General features: G+C 36.5%; 1 protein-coding gene across 1 annotated transcript in view; it reads left to right on the top strand.

Moving 5' to 3' along the window:
- The window catches only part of LOC145326568 (uncharacterized), a 68,786-nt gene extending 51,306 nt beyond the window's left edge, over positions 1 to 17,480 (top strand). Inside the window, exons 3-9 of the mRNA XM_080169937.1 lie at positions 11,279 to 11,360; positions 11,763 to 11,832; positions 14,044 to 14,102; positions 14,642 to 14,707; positions 15,081 to 15,102; positions 16,947 to 17,010; positions 17,294 to 17,480. Of these exons, the coding sequence (XP_080026063.1) occupies positions 11,279 to 11,360; positions 11,763 to 11,832; positions 14,044 to 14,102; positions 14,642 to 14,707; positions 15,081 to 15,102; positions 16,947 to 17,010; positions 17,294 to 17,480 (550 nt within the window). The remainder of the gene's footprint in view (positions 1 to 11,278; positions 11,361 to 11,762; positions 11,833 to 14,043; positions 14,103 to 14,641; positions 14,708 to 15,080; positions 15,103 to 16,946; positions 17,011 to 17,293) is intronic.
- The last annotated feature ends 374 nt before the right edge of the window (positions 17,481 to 17,854 follow it).

Raw genomic sequence — 17,854 nt, 5'->3', positions numbered from 1 at the left:
CTAACAATATCAGAATAATAAATCAGTCATGGTTGATCCTCTTTATTATATTAGTCATATCTAATATTTTTTGAGCTGTAACACAGCGCTAACTTTATATTATTTAAAATTGTGATTCAAATACTAAACTAGTAAGACTATAATTTGTATAAATACAGACAGAAGTCAAAAAAATAATTCAGTCTGTTTTTAATGTCTTGTTAGTTGCAAGCTGAACACTTATTTTTAAGCTACTTTGTAGCCTTTCAATCTTTCAAAAATTTTTAGTTCAATTTTACTCCGATAGGTCTTTATCATATATCCAGGTATATAAATAAGAACCCATACTAAAGTTTAGTAGTTTCTTTAGACTATCAACATTCTTATGCTTATTGAGAAATTTCTCGAGCTAAAAAGCGCTAAATAAAACTTAATGAAACCCAGGAAGTTATATAAAATTATTTTAACAATTAACCACATTGTTAAAACATTTCATTATTTAAAAAGATTCGACAAACAACTATACCTGGAGCACAGGAAATCTCTGTGTGAGGATTACCACCGTTTAACCGCTGGGGTTGGGATCTTGGAAGATATGCATCTTAGGTTGCGCCTAAAAATATAATTAATTTTATAATGCCAATCTGTGCAAAACTAAAAGTTTTTAATCCCGCGGGGGGGGAATTCCTGCAACACGCTTTAGTGGATACAGGAAATAACTTTAGGTCCCTTATTTCTAAAGAAATCTTAGATGATGATAAAATCACATTTACTCCTACCAATCTTAGCGCCCTGTCTGTAGATTTAAAACCAGTAAATATCATAGGACACGTAAACTTAAAATTCAGTTTTGATGGATCAGATAAAATATTCGAGGAAACATTTTACATCCCTGAAACGACGTCTAAAATTATAAATTTAGGATATGAATTTCTTAAAGTTAATCGAATTAATTTGCTCCTAGATAAGTTTTCATTTGAGCTCCCCACTGGCGAGCAAATTCCAATAGAAAATTCAACAATTAACATAGTTGAAGAGAGTAAAAACATACCCTTAATTCCTACAAACAATGTTCATACAGAACAAAATTCCCTTATCCCAGGAATAAATTGGAGTAACAAGGGGGGGACTGGGACATTAAAGCAAAATAAAACATGCGTAAAACTAGCAAAGAAAACAACATTTCTGCCGGGAGGGAATACAACGGTAATAACAATACCTACCCGCCGAAAAAACGGGAAGCTGTATATATCTCCAAATAATTCTAAAATGACAAGCCATAACTGCTTGATGCTTATGGAGGGTATTTATAATGTAAATGAGAAGGGAGAATGTTGGGTAAATTTTGTTAATCTAGCAGGAAAAAATATTACCTTACTGAATAACGTTAAAGTTGGATATTGTTTTGAATTTGAATCAGATCCCCAGAATTCCTGCAATACAAATATTAATCAAATAAATGAATTGTCAGGAACTACACTTCTTAAAAGAATTAAATTCATTAAAGAAAAATTAGACTTAGAAAATAGCGACTTAATCAAAAATAACCCAGGGATGAAGGAAAAGGTAGTAAAATTATGCCTTGATCATTTCGATATATTTTCGGTTGACGATGCCGATATCGGTAACTGCGACCTCTTACAGTATAAAATAGACTTGATCCCCGGGGCCAAACCTACTAAGGCTAGAAACATTCAGTTAAACCCTTTGTACGAAGCCAAATTAAAAGAACAAATTGAAAATTGGTTAAGGGGGGGCGTCATTGAGGAGGGCTACAGCGAGTGGTCCTCCCCGATCTTTGCCGTAAAGAAAAAACCGACGGCTGGGGGGGAGGGTAAACTTAGGTTTGTAATAGATTTTCGTGCGCTTAATAGTGTAACACGAAAAATTAACTGGCCCCTTCCCTTGATTTCTAGTAATTTAGAAAAATTAGGCACTGGCAATGTATTTAGCACCCTCGATTTGACTAGCGCCTTCCATGCGCTAGCCATCTCAGAGGAAAGTAAACATTTGACGGCGTTCACAGCCCTTAACCGGCAGTATCTTTTCAAGAAACTGCCGTTCGGACTGTGTAACGCGCCAAGTGTTTTCTGCCATTTGATGGACAGAGTCCTAACCCTTATCCCTGGCTTGTACGAATTCATAATCTCTTACCTTGATGATCTTATTATATTCTCAAAAAATGTCGATGAACATCTGAAACATCTCAGAAAACTCTTCGGAGTCCTAAAAATAGCAAAACTTAAGTTAAATCTAGCCAAATGTAAATTTTTTACATCTGAATGTACATATTTAGGTCATATAGTCAGTTCCCAGGGACTTAAAATGAACCCAGAATACTTAGAACAGATTAAAAATTGGAGCAGGCCCAGGACAGGCAAGGAACTCCAGCGTTTCCTGGGCTTCTCCAATTATTATAGGGCTTATTTCCCATCCTATGCAAAAAATTCTTGTACTCTAGATGAACACAGAAACGATAAAGTTATCGAATGGACCGATTCCCTATCAAAAGATTGGGAAAATTTTATAAATATGTTCTCAAATTCTATAAGTAAAGGCTATCCCCAGTGGGATAACCCAAACCCCTTTATAGTAGATGTAGATTTTTCTACAAGTTATTTCGCTGGAATTCTCAGCCAAAAACAGGGGGGTGAAGAAAGAATTATTGGAATATGTTCCAAAAAATGTAACGGGGCAGAGAAAAATTATCCAAGCTATAAAGACGAATTAGCATGCCTAGTATTTGTTCTTAAAACCTTTCTCCATTATTTAAGATTTAGAAACTTTATTGTACGAACAGATTCGATTTCCTTAGTTCATTACAAAAAATGGCAAAAAGGAACAATAAATGGGGTAACTCTGAGATGGATTTTCTTTATCCAAAGTTTTGACTTTACAGTAATTCATAGGAAGGGTAAGGACCATTGCAACGCCGACAATCTATCTAGAGGGCAATTTTTATGCAAAGAACATAAGGAAACAGATTGCGAAAAATGCACTAGTTCATTTACCTTGGATCCTTATGAACAGGATTGTCCCTACCAAGACCAGATTTTTGAGTTACATGCGGCGTCGGAAGTCGGTGTGCACAATGTCTGGCAAACTGAAACACAAAAAGATCAAGTATTATCTGACATTCGTAGGTGGATATTTGAAAAAAAGAAGTTGTCGAGTTTTGAAAGAGCAGAACTAACCGGCCGGAAAGAGGTCCTTTTTAAATTAATAGAACATTTATATGTTATGGAAGGACTTCTAATATTTAGACAACCTCTTAGCAATGGAACATTCATTGAAAGACCCGTCGTACCCATTGGATTATATAATAAAGTTTTTGAATTAGCACATAATAATATTATAGGTCACAAGGGGGTAAACGAAACAATACGCAAAATAAATGAAAGATTCTTCCTTATAGGAATTAATAAGTTTGTAGAATCACGCATTAAAAATTGTATCACCTGCCTAAGAAAAATTGGACAGGTACCTAAACATAAACAACCCATCACCCATTCAGCCATTAGTCACGAGATTTTTGGCCAGGTATCGGTAGACCTTATCGGTCCTTTAACCCCTAACTACTTTCAAGGACAACATGTCCGCTACATATTTATCCTAGTTGACCTATTCTCTAGGTACATAATCGCTCACCCCATCAAAGACGCCACCGTGGAGAGCACGGTGAAGGTAATTCTTGAACAGGTGGTACCCACCTACGGCTTATTTCGGTCATTGAGGAGTGACAGGGGAACAAATTTCACTGGGGAAGTTTTCAAAAAAGTTATGGATGAATTAGGTATCGAAACTAAACTTATCCCCCCAAGAAACCCTAATAGTAACCCATGTGAAAGGCATAATCAAAGCATTTATGCAGGTCTAAGATCTGATGACCGATTCGAAAGTAAAGACTGGGCAAGAAAATTAGCTTTGACCACTTTTGTAATTAACGCAAGTACGTCTAAAAGAACGGGGTATACGCCATATTACCTTATTCGGCAGACAACCAACTCTTAATCTCGATTTCTTTTCACCAATACTGCAGAACAGGCAAGACATTGATTGCAGGTCTTACTTAAACTACCTAAAAAATTTGGAAGAAATTATTGCACAGGTTTCCAAAAAATCTAAAATCTATTTAGAATTTCAAAATAAATCCAGAAAGGCTTCATCCCCCATTTTCGTTAACGACGTATGCTTTGCTTTTTTTAACCTAGTCAAGATAGGGGTCAGCAAAAAATTGCAATCTTTCTATGGGGGTCCTTTTATTGTAACAAAAAAATTCTCAGAGGCCCTTTTTGAACTTAGTCCCTTTGGGTCAAATCCAATAAAAACTAACCAAGTTGTTAGTAGAGATAAAATACGAAAAATAGATTCTAAAGTAGAATTATTGGGGGAAACACTTTCCTTTAACGTCTTTCCAATTGAAGAAATTGTCCCGTCTGAGGAAATAACATTGACCATAGATAATACCGGACAAACCGAAATAAACGATAATAAAGGTATAGAAAACGACGATTTTACCTACCTAGATAATGATAGTGAGGAATTTATCGAAGAAAACCCTGAAATTAATCAGGATGTACCCCAAGGGGAGGTGGATTGCGATGGGGGAGGGGATATAATGGAAAAATACTCACCATTTGAGCCACAGCCCAAAAACCAAGAATCCCCTGGCGCAGATCGGTCATCCGGTCCTAACATCCATGTCGAAAATAGTTTCTTAGAAGAGACTGTCCCGTCCGAGGCTTCTTTCTTTGCGCAAAGACCCAAACAATCCAGCCCTGAAAAAGTTATTAATGTTAACAAACAAAGCATAGTACCTAAATATATATTAGAAGAAGAAAGAAAAACTAGGTCACAAGGGGGGGATAACCGCATACACGTCCAAATCGGACTGCATAACCCAATTAAAAGGAAAAAATAAAATGTACATAAAACAAAGGTGGCAAATGTATATAGCTTAATTTATGTATGTATAATAATGAAAGTAAACAAAAAAAATATACGTTAAAACTAACGAATTAACATATTTCAGAGAAAAACAAGAAGCATAAAAATAAAATGCAGCATCATTTGGCAAAAGCACCAGGAGCTCGAGGTAAATTTATTTTGGGATTCTTGGGGCTTTTTATTATTTTGGCAAAATCAAATGTGTCCGAAATAATACAAATAGATGCGACTCAATGTGTAGCAAACGAAAACCCGCGTTTGAAAATCTCTGAATGCGCTGCGTTTCTTAATATTACTAATATCGAACAAAAACAATTTCACCTGCTTCAAAAGGTTGAAAGAAAAATTATACCTGGAATTCGTTGCCACCTCCGAACCAGTACTCACTACTGGTATTGTGGCAGATATAGCCACGTCCACCTCGCTGCTCCAGCACTGGTGGAGATACCGAGCCTCGTATCTTATGAAGACTGTTACACCATGTCCAAAACTAAAATATTTAACTTTGAAGGAAAATCAGTCTCAGTGTATGAACACCAGATGTCATACACGCGTTTCATTGTAAACGGGATGCTTTCTTACCCCAACGACCTCCTTAACGGCATTGATCCCGCCTGCGAGGGACACGGCGTAACCATTAACGGCATTTTTATCCCTGGGACATTTGAGGAAAAACAAATAGGGGTCCAGGCTGAACCTGTTGAATTATTACAAACAAAGGCGGGCTGTTACCTGGGTAGTCACTGGGTGGGAAACAATTGTCTAGATCACAATCTTAGATTAGGCTACGATAGAATTATCTCGGATGATAAATCTGATAACGCACAAAAATTCACTTCTCCTTGGCGAACGGTAGACATCTTTAACATTTCATTGTTTACATTTGAAGGAGAACAGGGTGACCAAAAATATTTAGTGATCGATCCCCAAATTACGCTAGCGTTAGAACTTAAAGATAAAAAACATTTTGAAAATCTAATTCCTGAATTATCTTATTACAAAACTAATATTGATAACTTAATGGTATGGTTCACAAACTCTGTAAAACCATATTTTCCACTTTTAAACGCTAAGGAAAAAGATGACATGCTACCACTAGAGATTTTCTATTCCTACCAACAATATAGTAAATTAATTGTCCCCGAAAATCGCTGCTTACAGAACCACTTTCTGTCTAAAAGTAGTATTCAGACCCATCGTAAAAAATTAGTTAGGGCGCTCGGTGAGCTGGATCTGGTAATACAGTGCAATAACCTTAAAATCAATGTTTCTGTGGGAGAAAATTTACCCTGTTTTGTGGATCATTTCTCGGTTTCAGTCAATAATAAGACTATGGGGATATCACCGTTTTCACGCAGATTGGTTAACATCACCCATTTAACTCCGACCAAATGTTCCGAAAATCCGATTTTCTTACATTTGTACCAAGGAAAATTCATTGGGAATCAAGGGCAGGGTATGCAAATATTAAATGTAAACCAATATCTTATGGATAAACCGATTAGCCTATTTCTTTATCATTCTTGGCAAAGCCTAGAAAAAACTAATTTCTCAGAAAGCGCCGAGGAATTATACCTCAGCCAACTGGCCGCGGACTCTAATAATTTTGAAGTAAAAATTACCGACTCCTGGTTTATTCAAAATATCATAAAGTGGTTGATTTCCTATCTAGTACTTGGTACCATATAGTGCTTGTAGTAGCAGCCATCCTTACAGGAATAGGGTCGTTATTATGCGTCGTTTTTATCATCTATATATTAGCCTGCACCAAAATTCACGCGTACAAAGCAGGAGGTACGAGTGAAACACACGAATTACGGGATTTTACAAATAATGGGGAAAACTAATCTCCAAAAAACGGACGACCTGTAAACAGACATATATACCTATAAGATTGTCGTCCCCGAAGGTCGTCTTTGTAAAAATATTTCCTTATTCGGTATGAGGAATTAAGAACCCTTAATTTTAAGTTTATTATTTTTATTTTAGGATATCCCAGGCGAAATTTCCCAAGGGGTTTTCACCACTCCCATGGGGCTGGTCACCCTTCATACCGTTGTGGATATGAAGAGGCACCCTTCTACCATGAAGAGGACTATTATTACGACAACAACCAGGGCTATCCCCAGGGCCATGAGGAAGCCTACTATGAGCCTGACGAGAACAGGTATCACACCCAGCCTCGAGTAAAACCGCCACGCAACCCTGAGAACCTCACTGACCTCCAGTGTGTCTCAAAATCGATCCACGTCTATCGCACCGCTGGAAAAGATGTTCCAAAGGAGCTCCTTGAATTGCAAGAAAACTTGCGGCAGGCTAAAAGTTTAGAAGCCAACGAATACCCCGATAAAGCCAGACCTAGGGTCAGGCCTTTAATGGAACAAAATATGATACCTAGGGGAGGGGAACCGCAAAAAAATCGGGTGGAATCACCACCAAAACGTAATGCCTCACCTGAACTAGAGGTAGTCGCCGTAAAGTCAGCCCCAAAAGCGGTAGAAAAACGACGGCCAACACCAACAGGCAGCGGCGGCCCAGCAGCCAAGAAGGCTAAGGTGGAAACTCAACCGCCTCCATTACCCCCTAAAAAGAAAGAGACATTAGCAGAAAGCAAAAATGAGCCTAAAGCTTTTTGGGTGACTGCTGAGGAATGGAAAAAAGTTCTATCCTCCACCGTAAAAGAAGCAATAGAAGAAGCCCTTCTCCCCTTCCAGAGAAGCCTGGAATCAAAAATTGCTAACAATGCCTCATATGTTGAGAAAGCACATATACACCATGGCAAGCGCCTTATTGAAATTTCCGCAGAATTACTGCGGAACCGCAAAACATTGCGCGAAAAAATTCGCACTGTTTCCGAGGACTCGACCGTCGAGCTAAAAGCACGAATGACCTCTGTTATTGAGTCCACTAGTGGACTGTTGGACCAAAACTCTGACAGGGTAATTAAATATATTAATACTCGTTGTAATATTGTAAATGTACCTGGGCAGAATGTGGCGACCATAGAGGCATCCCTTCCCGCCGAGGACGCACCCCGACCAGATGATGATGGGGTTGAGCTGATTTCCCACTATGGTGGTTCTGAGTGCTCTGATGAATACAGACCCACCGATAGAGAAGGCAATCCCGTGGTCCTTGATCCTGCAGAGGGGGACAACAGTGACACAGAGCTTGATGCTCAAATCAGTGAGCTCTTTCCATCTGGAATCGATCTGCCTGTTAACCCACAGGCTGGCGCTGTCTCTGAGGACCCAGTGGCCCCGGCTCCCTGCGAAGGCGTGTTGGCCCCCCAGAATGCTGTTGCTCCAGAGCTTCCAGAAGCTCCAGAAGGTCCTACTCCCTCAGAACCCAATCCTGTTGATATCGTAAAAAGGGCTATGGCCGCAATCGAAGAACCTGCGAGTACAACAACCCGCAGAAGCAGGCGTGCAGGTCAACTGTGAGGGAATATTTCATATTCCCTCAAGAAGGAGGCGAGTGTGGCATTCTCCATTCAAGTTTATGCATTTCCATCCCTGTCCACATTCCTATACTTCTCTAGCTGAGTCAGACCTCCACTCATAACCGCCATTATACTCCATCCTGCTGTGTTGAGGGACTAGTTGATTTTATGTAGGCCTCGTGTGAACATCTCACCACCAGCTTACACTCGGTAGACTGTATACCTATATGCTAGGTTGTCGACAGTCTTAATTCCATATTCCTGTGCACGTGGTTTTCTGTCCTGTACAGAAAACGAGACGTCCAAGCCTTTAATTGATATCATATTTAAATATATCCAATTAATAATAATCCCATTAATCTGCCTATTCTAACCAGTTTAATTACTTAATAAATCTTGTATTTTTTAGAAATACCTTTGTTATATTATTAATATATAATTGTGTCGAAGCTACTCTATACTCGTATTCCGGTCTGTCTGTACATCCCCTCATACGTCACTTGACTGTGGTAACTCAGATTTACATAAGGAAGCCATTTATGCACATGGGGTATCAAAATTTAATAGGGCTACTCATTCTTAAACTAACCTAACTTGATCTAACCTAACCTAACCGAACCAAACCCAATCTAGGTAATTAGGTTAGGTTAGGTAATATTGAGTAGCCCTGCAGGGCTACTCAATCTTAAACTAACCTAACTTAACCTAACCTAACCCAACCAAACCTAACCTAACCAATTTTAAACTAACCTAAACCAACTAAACCTAACCTAACCCATTTTAACCTAACCTAACCCATCTTAATCAACCTAACCCAACTTAACCTAACCTAACCCATCTTAACCTAACCTAACCCATCTTAACTTAACCTAACCTAACCTAACTTAACCTAACCTGACTCATTTCAACCTAACCCAACCCCTGCAAAGGGGCCTTTCCCTTTCCCTTAATATTACTCTACCTAACATGACCTGATCTGACCTAACCTAACCTGATTTCACCCCCCAACTGCATCATAAAAAATTGGCCCCTATATTCAATTTTTACCCACCATCAGAGAAAAATGACCTCATATTAATTTATGTATCCCCATGTGCATAAATGGCTTCCTTAATTTAATCTGAGTTACCACAGCCAAGCAACTAGGCCTCTATCTCTTACAGTTCTCCAGATATAAGCACTTGAAACTACCCCCATCATGAAAAAAAATACCCCATATCAAATTTTGGTCCCCCATGTGCATAAATGGCTTCCTTGTGTAAATCTGAGTTACCACAGTCAAGCAACTAGGCCTCTATCTCTTACGGTTCTTAAGATATAAGCACTTGAAACTACCCCCATCATGAAAAAAATACCCCATATCAAATTTTGGTCCCCCATGTGCATAAATGGCTTCCTTCTGTAAATCTGTGTTACCACAGTCAAGCAACTAGGCCTCTATCTCTTACGGTTCTCAAGATATAAGCACTTGAAACTACCCCCATCATGAAAAAAATACCCCATATCAAATTTTGGTCCCCCATGTGCATAAATGGCTTCCATATGTAAATCTGAGTTACCACAGTCAAGCAACTAGGCCTCTATCTCTTACGGTTCTCCAGATATAAGCACTTGAAACTACCCCCATCATGAAAAAAATACCCCATATCGAATTTTGGTCCCCCATGTGCATAAATGGCTTCCTTGTGTAAATCTGAGTTACCACAGTCAAGCAACTAGGCCTCTATCTCTTACGGTTCTCCAGATATGAGCACTTGAAACTACCCCCATCATGAAAAAAATACCCCATATCAAATTTTGGTCCCCCATGTGCATAAATGGCTTCCTTGTGTAAATCTGTGTTACCACAGTCAAGCAACTAGGCCTCTATCTCTTACGGTTCTCAAGATATAAGCACTTGAAACTACCCCCATCATGAAAAAAATACCCCATATCAAATTTTGGTCCCCCATGTGCATAAATGGCTTCCTTATGTAAATCTGAGTTACCACAGTCAAGCAACTAGGCCTCTATCTCTTACGGTTCTCCAGATATAAGCACTTGAAGCTACCCCATCATGAAAAAATGACCCCATATTAATTTTTGGACCTCCATGTGTGATTTTTGTTCCCCATCATGAAAAAAAAATACCCCATATGAAATTTTGACACCCCGTCATGAAAAAAATACCCCATATCAAATTTTGACACCCCATGTGCATAAATGGCTTCCTTGTGTAAATCTGAGTTACCACAGTCAAGCAACTAGGCCTCTATCTCTTACGGTCTCCAGATATAAGCACTTGAAGCTACCCCATCATGAAAAAATGACCCCATATTAATTTTTGGACCTCCATGTGTGATTTTTGTTCCCCATATTTTATATACTTACCCCATATGTAATATTTTACCCCTATAACTCATAGTTTATTACCACCAAGCTTTGTTTTATACATTGAAAATTACAGGGACCAAAATTTAAGATGGGGTACAAATCACATGATGCCGGGGGGGGGGGGTTTATTTTGACAGATGGCGGGGGGGGGGGGTTTATTTTTTCACATGGGGTAGAATCTCACTCCTCAACTGGGATGGTGCCTCTGACTTTTCAGTTCTGACACACTACAAGTATTAATGTTCGTTTTCTATAAAATATTTAATCTGTACTTTCTCAGATTATTTTAAATGACCAGTCGCTTGTCCATAAGACGTATTTAAAGTAACCTAAAATACATTCTTTCTTGAACCTAAATTTTTTTAAAGATTTAATATTTAAAGTTGATATAAACTTTGACCATTAAAAAAAGTTGTAAGCTATTAATTTTCTAAATTACAAAATAATTTTCCCTGTATCAAAATTATCAAAGATTTATATGAGTGATATATGAAAGCTAAAAAGTTTTGCATCATATAATCATTAAACTTGTTTTAGGGAAAATCTAGAAGATCTAGTGTGCAGAAAGAATGGATCCTTGGTTGGAAAAATAAGCGCAACTTACGCCCCTGAACATGATGTAAGTTGTTCTTGTTCCAAAGCAAAGCTACTTTACAAATTATTAGTAATGTTTTTTTTCTGTCGGTCAGATGCCTCATGAATTACGCTAAAAGACGTTTTTATCTGTGCAACCATTTTACGTAATCTTCCATTTTTTATATTTTTTTAAAAACTAAAAAGTCATGTATTGCATCGTATTACAGACAATTTTTTCACGAATATTAAAAAAAATCATAAAACCTATTTTAATCTGAAAATGTTTCATTTTTAATATCCGTCGAAAGTTGTTTAACATATTTATTGCAATAAATACCTATTTTCAATAACAAAATGTCGGCATATAAATAACATTTAAGACATGATTAAATTTTTGTAGACAAACAAAATAAAATCCTGCTACTTTGAAATACTTTATATTTAGATTTTGTGCGAGTTGGATGAAAGACGACCATTGTCAAGTTATTTCAGTATTTATAAAACTTATTCATTAGGTAAATTATGATAGATTTTGGATTCCTGATATATTTGCAAGTAAAACATATAAACAAGGATGGATGGACTAACGAACATAGTAAGTTATAGAGCAGATGTCCAGTCGTCATAAAAAAAGCTAAAGAAAGAAAAATAATATGTGACTATCAAATAGTACAAAATTACGAAACCTTTCTAAAAAAATTATTGACTCACGGAACAAGTAAATGTTTACTGGGTGCTCTTTGGTAATGGGTAATTCCACCAATAAAAGCATCAGTCTATTTTATCAGGAGCTGAAAGAATCACATTTCCCCAATAGCATTGCGGACGGACTGACGGACGAAAAGACAAAGTGAATTAAGCTTGTTTTCCAGAATCATACTTCACCTAGTTTATAGCCTAAAGCCTGCCCTGAAAAATATGTTTTTAATATGTGGATATATTGTTACAGTGCACTATTTATTATAATAAAACTTGATATATTGTATGAGATGAAGTAAAATATTAATGAATGAGGATATTAATTAATACAACACTGCATTATTTTTATTTCTTACTTTCATACTTTCATATGAAAGTCATAATGAATTTCCAGCTAATACACAATTCTATATAAGGCTTAGGTTCAGCGCTTTGTAGTACTGACGACTTTTTTGTCTGCCACCCCCCCCCCCCCCTTCTAATACGTTCAAAATATGTATTGTACAGTGTGTTTTTTTTTATGAGCACTTTTTTGAAAGCAATTTTACCCCACTTATAGTTATCAGAATTTAATGATTAATGGCTTATTTTCTTCGTTTTTTAAGGGAAATTATGAAACAACCAAAAAAAATTACAGTTTTTGTTGAAAAAGTACAGTAAAGTTGAAAATTAAAAACTTAGGTGTCAACATCTAAAAATGGTTTTAGCGCATTTTTCTTATGTTCAAATATTCTACCTTTTGCAAGAATGGCTGCAAAACGCTTCAAAGTTGAGATATAGAGCTATAAATTTATACAGATACTATTGGGGACATGTACTAAAATAGGTCAAAGTTTGAAGGCCATATCTCAATCAGGGAGAAAGTACTGGCCCCCCAAAGTCGACTACTGAAAATCCAATTTTGAGCATAAGAAAAATGCGCTAAAACCCTTTTTAGATGTTGTCACCTAAGTTTTTAATTTTCAACTTTACTGTACTTTTTCAACAAAAACTGTAATTTTTTTTGGTTGTTTCATAATTTCCCTTAACCCTTAACGGTCGGGGGGGGGGGGGGGCGTTGAACGCCCCCCCATCCGGTTTTTTCTATCTCATTTTCTGTGTGTGAAAGATAAAGAGCCCAAACTGCTTGACTTTTTAAGTATGGGTATGACACACAACTGAGAGTTGGAATTTTTTGAATATCTCCATCCTGGCGGGCACAGGATGCCAGCAAACCTAGCAGGGTCATCCAGGTAAAGAGCAAAAATATTTTTTTGACTAAAACAAAGCATTTTATCATACCAAAATACTAAAAAATCCTCTAGTAGTACATCCTTATATGAAATACAGGTGTTCAAGTCACTTTCAGGTTCCAGGTATGATCCTGCAGGTCCTGATCCTCCAGGTCTCCAGAAATCTTTAAAAGGCTCCTGTGGCCGCAATTTTTGACTTAGAGACTTCAAATTTTAAATTTAAGCTTTTCTTACATGTCTACATAACGTATTAAAATTTCATGAAGATCCGCCGCCGTTTTCCCGCCGACCGCCGACTGCGGCGGCTGGCAGCTGCCAAGAACAGCTGCGGCCGCTGAAATTTATATTTTGATATTTCTAATGTAAAATTTACATAAAAATAAACATTTTCTGGGAAAAAATTTTTCTTCTAGCTTCAAAAATAAGAAAATTACAGCCGTTTGAAATTTTTAAATAAAAAAGACCTAAAAACAAAGGTTGTTAAATAAAAGGGTGAAGGAAGCGAAAATTGACTTAGACTTATAAAAGGTCGGAAATTCATTATCAAACAGGGGACTTGCACAAAACAAATTTAGCCCTCTAGCTCTAATAGGAACTGAGATAATTAGGGGGGGCGTTGAACGCCCCCCCCCCCCCCGACTGATTAAGGTGCGGCAAGGGCCCGACTGTAAAGGGTTAAAAAACGAAGAAAATAAGCCATTAATCATTAAATTCTGATAACTATAAGTGGGGTAAAATTGCTTTCAAAAAAGTGCTCATAAAAAAACACACTGTATTTCAAAATAAATTATTTAGATGGTGAAAAAGCAATTTGTGTTGTGCATTTAGAGAATCCGTATGTGCCGTATGATCAGGTATTTAACTCAGGAATCTAAAGGGATAAGACAATGGCCGATAAATTAATGCACATCCCCAATGATGAATATGATACACAATAGATTATAATTATTGGTTGAAACGTTTGGACACTTAGCTTAATGAACCAACCAATTAATGTCTCCAATTGCCCTCTAAAACTTACGATTTCTTACCAGATTAAAGGATTAAATATTCCTATAATCAGCATATTGCTTTAAAAAAAAAAACGAGAAAATAGTTTTGTTGCGGCTGGGAAGATATTTTTAAAATATCAAATTGCTAATATTTATTTTAACCTTTTAAAAAAGTAACAGAATGTCTTTCTTTGCTGTGTTTAGCGAAGGAATATGCAAACAGAAGAACCGAATTTGTACCCCCCCCCCCTTAGTGTGAAGTTTATTTTTTTTAAGTCTAAAATTTTTAGGTGTAGGGTCGACTTTCCCCTCTCGATCTTCCCTCAGTTGTCCCTATAGGCCAGCAGGGACATAGCAGGTTCATGAAAAATAGATTTCAAAATTTTAATATTATTTTCAAGGCTGAGTTAAAGCTGTACATAAAACAACTTCCCTCCTTGCTTAACACTTGTCAACCACAATACCAGGTAGTATACAAAGATTTCCACATAAAGGTTTTCCAGGGCTCGGCAGCCACATGTCAGCCTCGTGTAAGCCTCAGTGAAATCGTCATATTATAACTTAAAAATTCAGCTTGATGTCTAAACCTGTTCCCATACAAACAGTCCATCTTTTCAAATTTTTTTATGCACAGAAGCAGGTTAAAGATATTAATTATTCACAGCTAAGACGTGACTGCAGAGTCCTGGTTTTTTTCTCTTAAAACATACTTGGATATTTGCTAACAATTTTTTGCATTTTTATTCTCCAGGGTAAATAAAAAAAATACCATTATTTTTGTTACATTTTATTTTGAGTTTAATTATGTATGCTTTTATTAATATACTTTTTTAATTTCAGATTCATGTGCACACCATAATAGGTATTTTTATTAGCAAAGACTCTCTGTAAGTGTCTGTCTGTCCGTCTGCCCTACTGCCTGTCTATGCTTCTGGCTTTTAGTAATGATAGGGGGTTGGCGATTTGAATTTTTAAAATAGTTAACTTTTCGTCTCTCCCCCATCACTTCAATTTGCTTTCATTTTAAATGTCCTCTATGCCCAAACCCTCTCTGTTTCCTTACTTCCCCTTCACTAGCCCATCACTGCATCTTTCCTTTTTCTAATTCTCCTACTTTTTGACTTATTTCTTCGTTGCCATTGGACGTAAAATTCCTTGTTTTTTTAAAATTCAGTCAAACAGTCATCCATTTATCACAAATTAGACCATTTAAAACTACAAAAGAGATTAACAGTTCTAGAAAAAACCAAACCAACGTCATTTTTAGAAATAATTTTTTTTAACCCATTTCCACTAAAATCAAATTAGTCATGATTTAAAATATTAAATTCTGTTTAACATAAATATTTCTGAATTTTTCTGTATGAAAAACCGCATGTAATATAAACATATTTCAAACATTTGTATATTTCTTTGACCTTTTAAATTTTAAGCATAGAATCATGAAACAATAGAATATATTCTATACAAAAAAGAATAATTTAATTTGAAAGGAGGGGACTTTGTAAATTATTGACATAAGTTATATAACAAGGTACTTTTATTCGCTGGAGACTTTTTATTAAATCTTAAATGGGTAGCAAAACGTGAAGTGCCCAAGCATTTCCTACCAATAAATCTATTCTATATAAGGACAATTTTTTATTTCGCTACTGGGAATGATATATCAGGAGCACTTTATATAGGGGGAGGGAACGGGAGGAGTCGAACCCTAACTTTCAATTTCACTTTTTTAAAAGAAAGATAAAAATTTGGGTTCATTGATATTTTTTCTCTACATGCGATCTCTCTTAGGAGGATGGTCGTACCCTAAATAGTTATAGAACTTGCCTGTACCTCTGAGAAGCTTCACCGTAAAGGAGAAACATATCGGTTCATTGGTTAACAATATCCTTTTATACACACAGACAATGGTTATAGAATTCGTGGATATTGTGATAGATACTTACATGCAATTCTAAAATGTTTCTCCCAGCTGGCTAATATAACGAAATACCAATCCCCTCCACTTATGACTTTACCCAATACCCTTCTCTGACCATGGACGAAATTATTGGCCAATATCTGAGGACTATGTGCTCTTTTTTTATCTAAAACATAAAATGTTGTTTAATATAAACCTCATTAGAATAAAAAGATTACCTGCAAGAAAGAGAAAGAAAGAGAAAGAAAGAGAAAGAAATAGAAAGAAAGAGAAAGAAAGAGAAAGAAAGAGAAAGAAAGAGAAAGAAAGAGAAAGAAAGAGAAAGAAAGAGAAAGAAAGAGAAAGAAAGAGAAAGAAAGAGAAAGAAAGAGAAAGAAAGAGAAAGAAAGAGAAAGAAAGAGAAAGAAATAGAAAGAAAGAGAAAGAAAGAGAAAGAAAGAGAAAGAAAGAGAAAGAAAGAGAAAGAAAGAGAAAGAAAGAGAAAGAAATAGAAAGAAATAGAAAGAAATAGAAAGAAAGAGAAAGAAAGAGAAAGAAAGAGAAAGAAAGAGAAAGAAAGAGAAAGAAAGAGAAAGAAAGAGAAAGAAAGAGAAAGAAAGAGAAAGAAAGAGAAAAAAAGAGAAAGAAAGAGAAAGTAAGAGAAAGGAAAAGAAAGAAAGAAAGAGAGATAGCTTGAGTTAGAAAGAGAGAAAAAGAACAGAAAAACAGCAAAATTGTGTAAATTTTTTCTTTACAACTGAAGAAATGACTATCTTTCTTATGCACCTGATCTTTTAATTTAGTGAAGTTTGGTGATGTGTCATCAGTTCATTTTCCAGGCAGCGAATACGCCCCTTCTCCTTGCAGGTTTGTTCTTGTTAGTATTGCAGCTGCTCCATAATTAGAGTATGTTTGTGTCCATACTTTAAATTTCATTTTTTTCTTTTTTCTTCAGGGTATCTAAACCGCGATATGAAACCCTTCCATTTGCCCTTTTCTATTCTTTCTACTGGCGGCTATGTCCCTAGAAGTCTCTAGGGACACTTGAGTTAGGGAGGTGGGCACGGGGGTAGTCGAACCATTTATGAATGTTGACATCCTTTTCTAAAGTTTAAGTCTTGGGATGTACCTTTAATGTTTTCTTTTCTAGCTCTATTGATTCAAGTGGTTCAGCAAGCTCGCAGCCACCAGAGGCTAACAACGACAATGAAATAAGATTCACCCTCCCCCAGGACAACTACTACCCCTACCCTTACCCTGGGGAGGGAGAGGTGGAGGGGCCGGCTAAGCCACCTCAAATCAGCCAGCTACAAAATGGACCAGTCAGGAATGTTTGAATTATTTTTTTGTTTTATTTGAAGTAAAAAATATTAACAATAATGTCGTACTTGATATAATAACAACACGAAAATTTTACAGGGTTTACACTGAGAGAGGATAACCTAATTGGTGAATAAGCCAGCCATTTTGGAATTATAGGTACATCTATCATAGTCATTCTGTCTTGCAAGATATTAAATATATATTTGTTGCTTAATTGAGAGTGGGTGTGTTTATAAGTCTTTAAATATTAGCCTTGGAATGGCTTTAGGCTATTTTTCTGCCCTAATGCATGCTAGTGACTCAGCTACTGTAAAATAAAATATACAATAATCAAACATATTCCAAAACAGATGGCCTGACGATGAACGTTCAGATTTGAATAATAGTG

This window comes from Acartia tonsa, chromosome 8, assembly GCF_053477335.1.
Source record: "Acartia tonsa isolate MP-2025a chromosome 8, ASM5347733v1, whole genome shotgun sequence".
Classification (NCBI taxonomy): domain Eukaryota; kingdom Metazoa; phylum Arthropoda; class Copepoda; order Calanoida; family Acartiidae; genus Acartia; species Acartia tonsa.
This window is presented reverse-complemented; position numbering and strand designations above follow the sequence as displayed.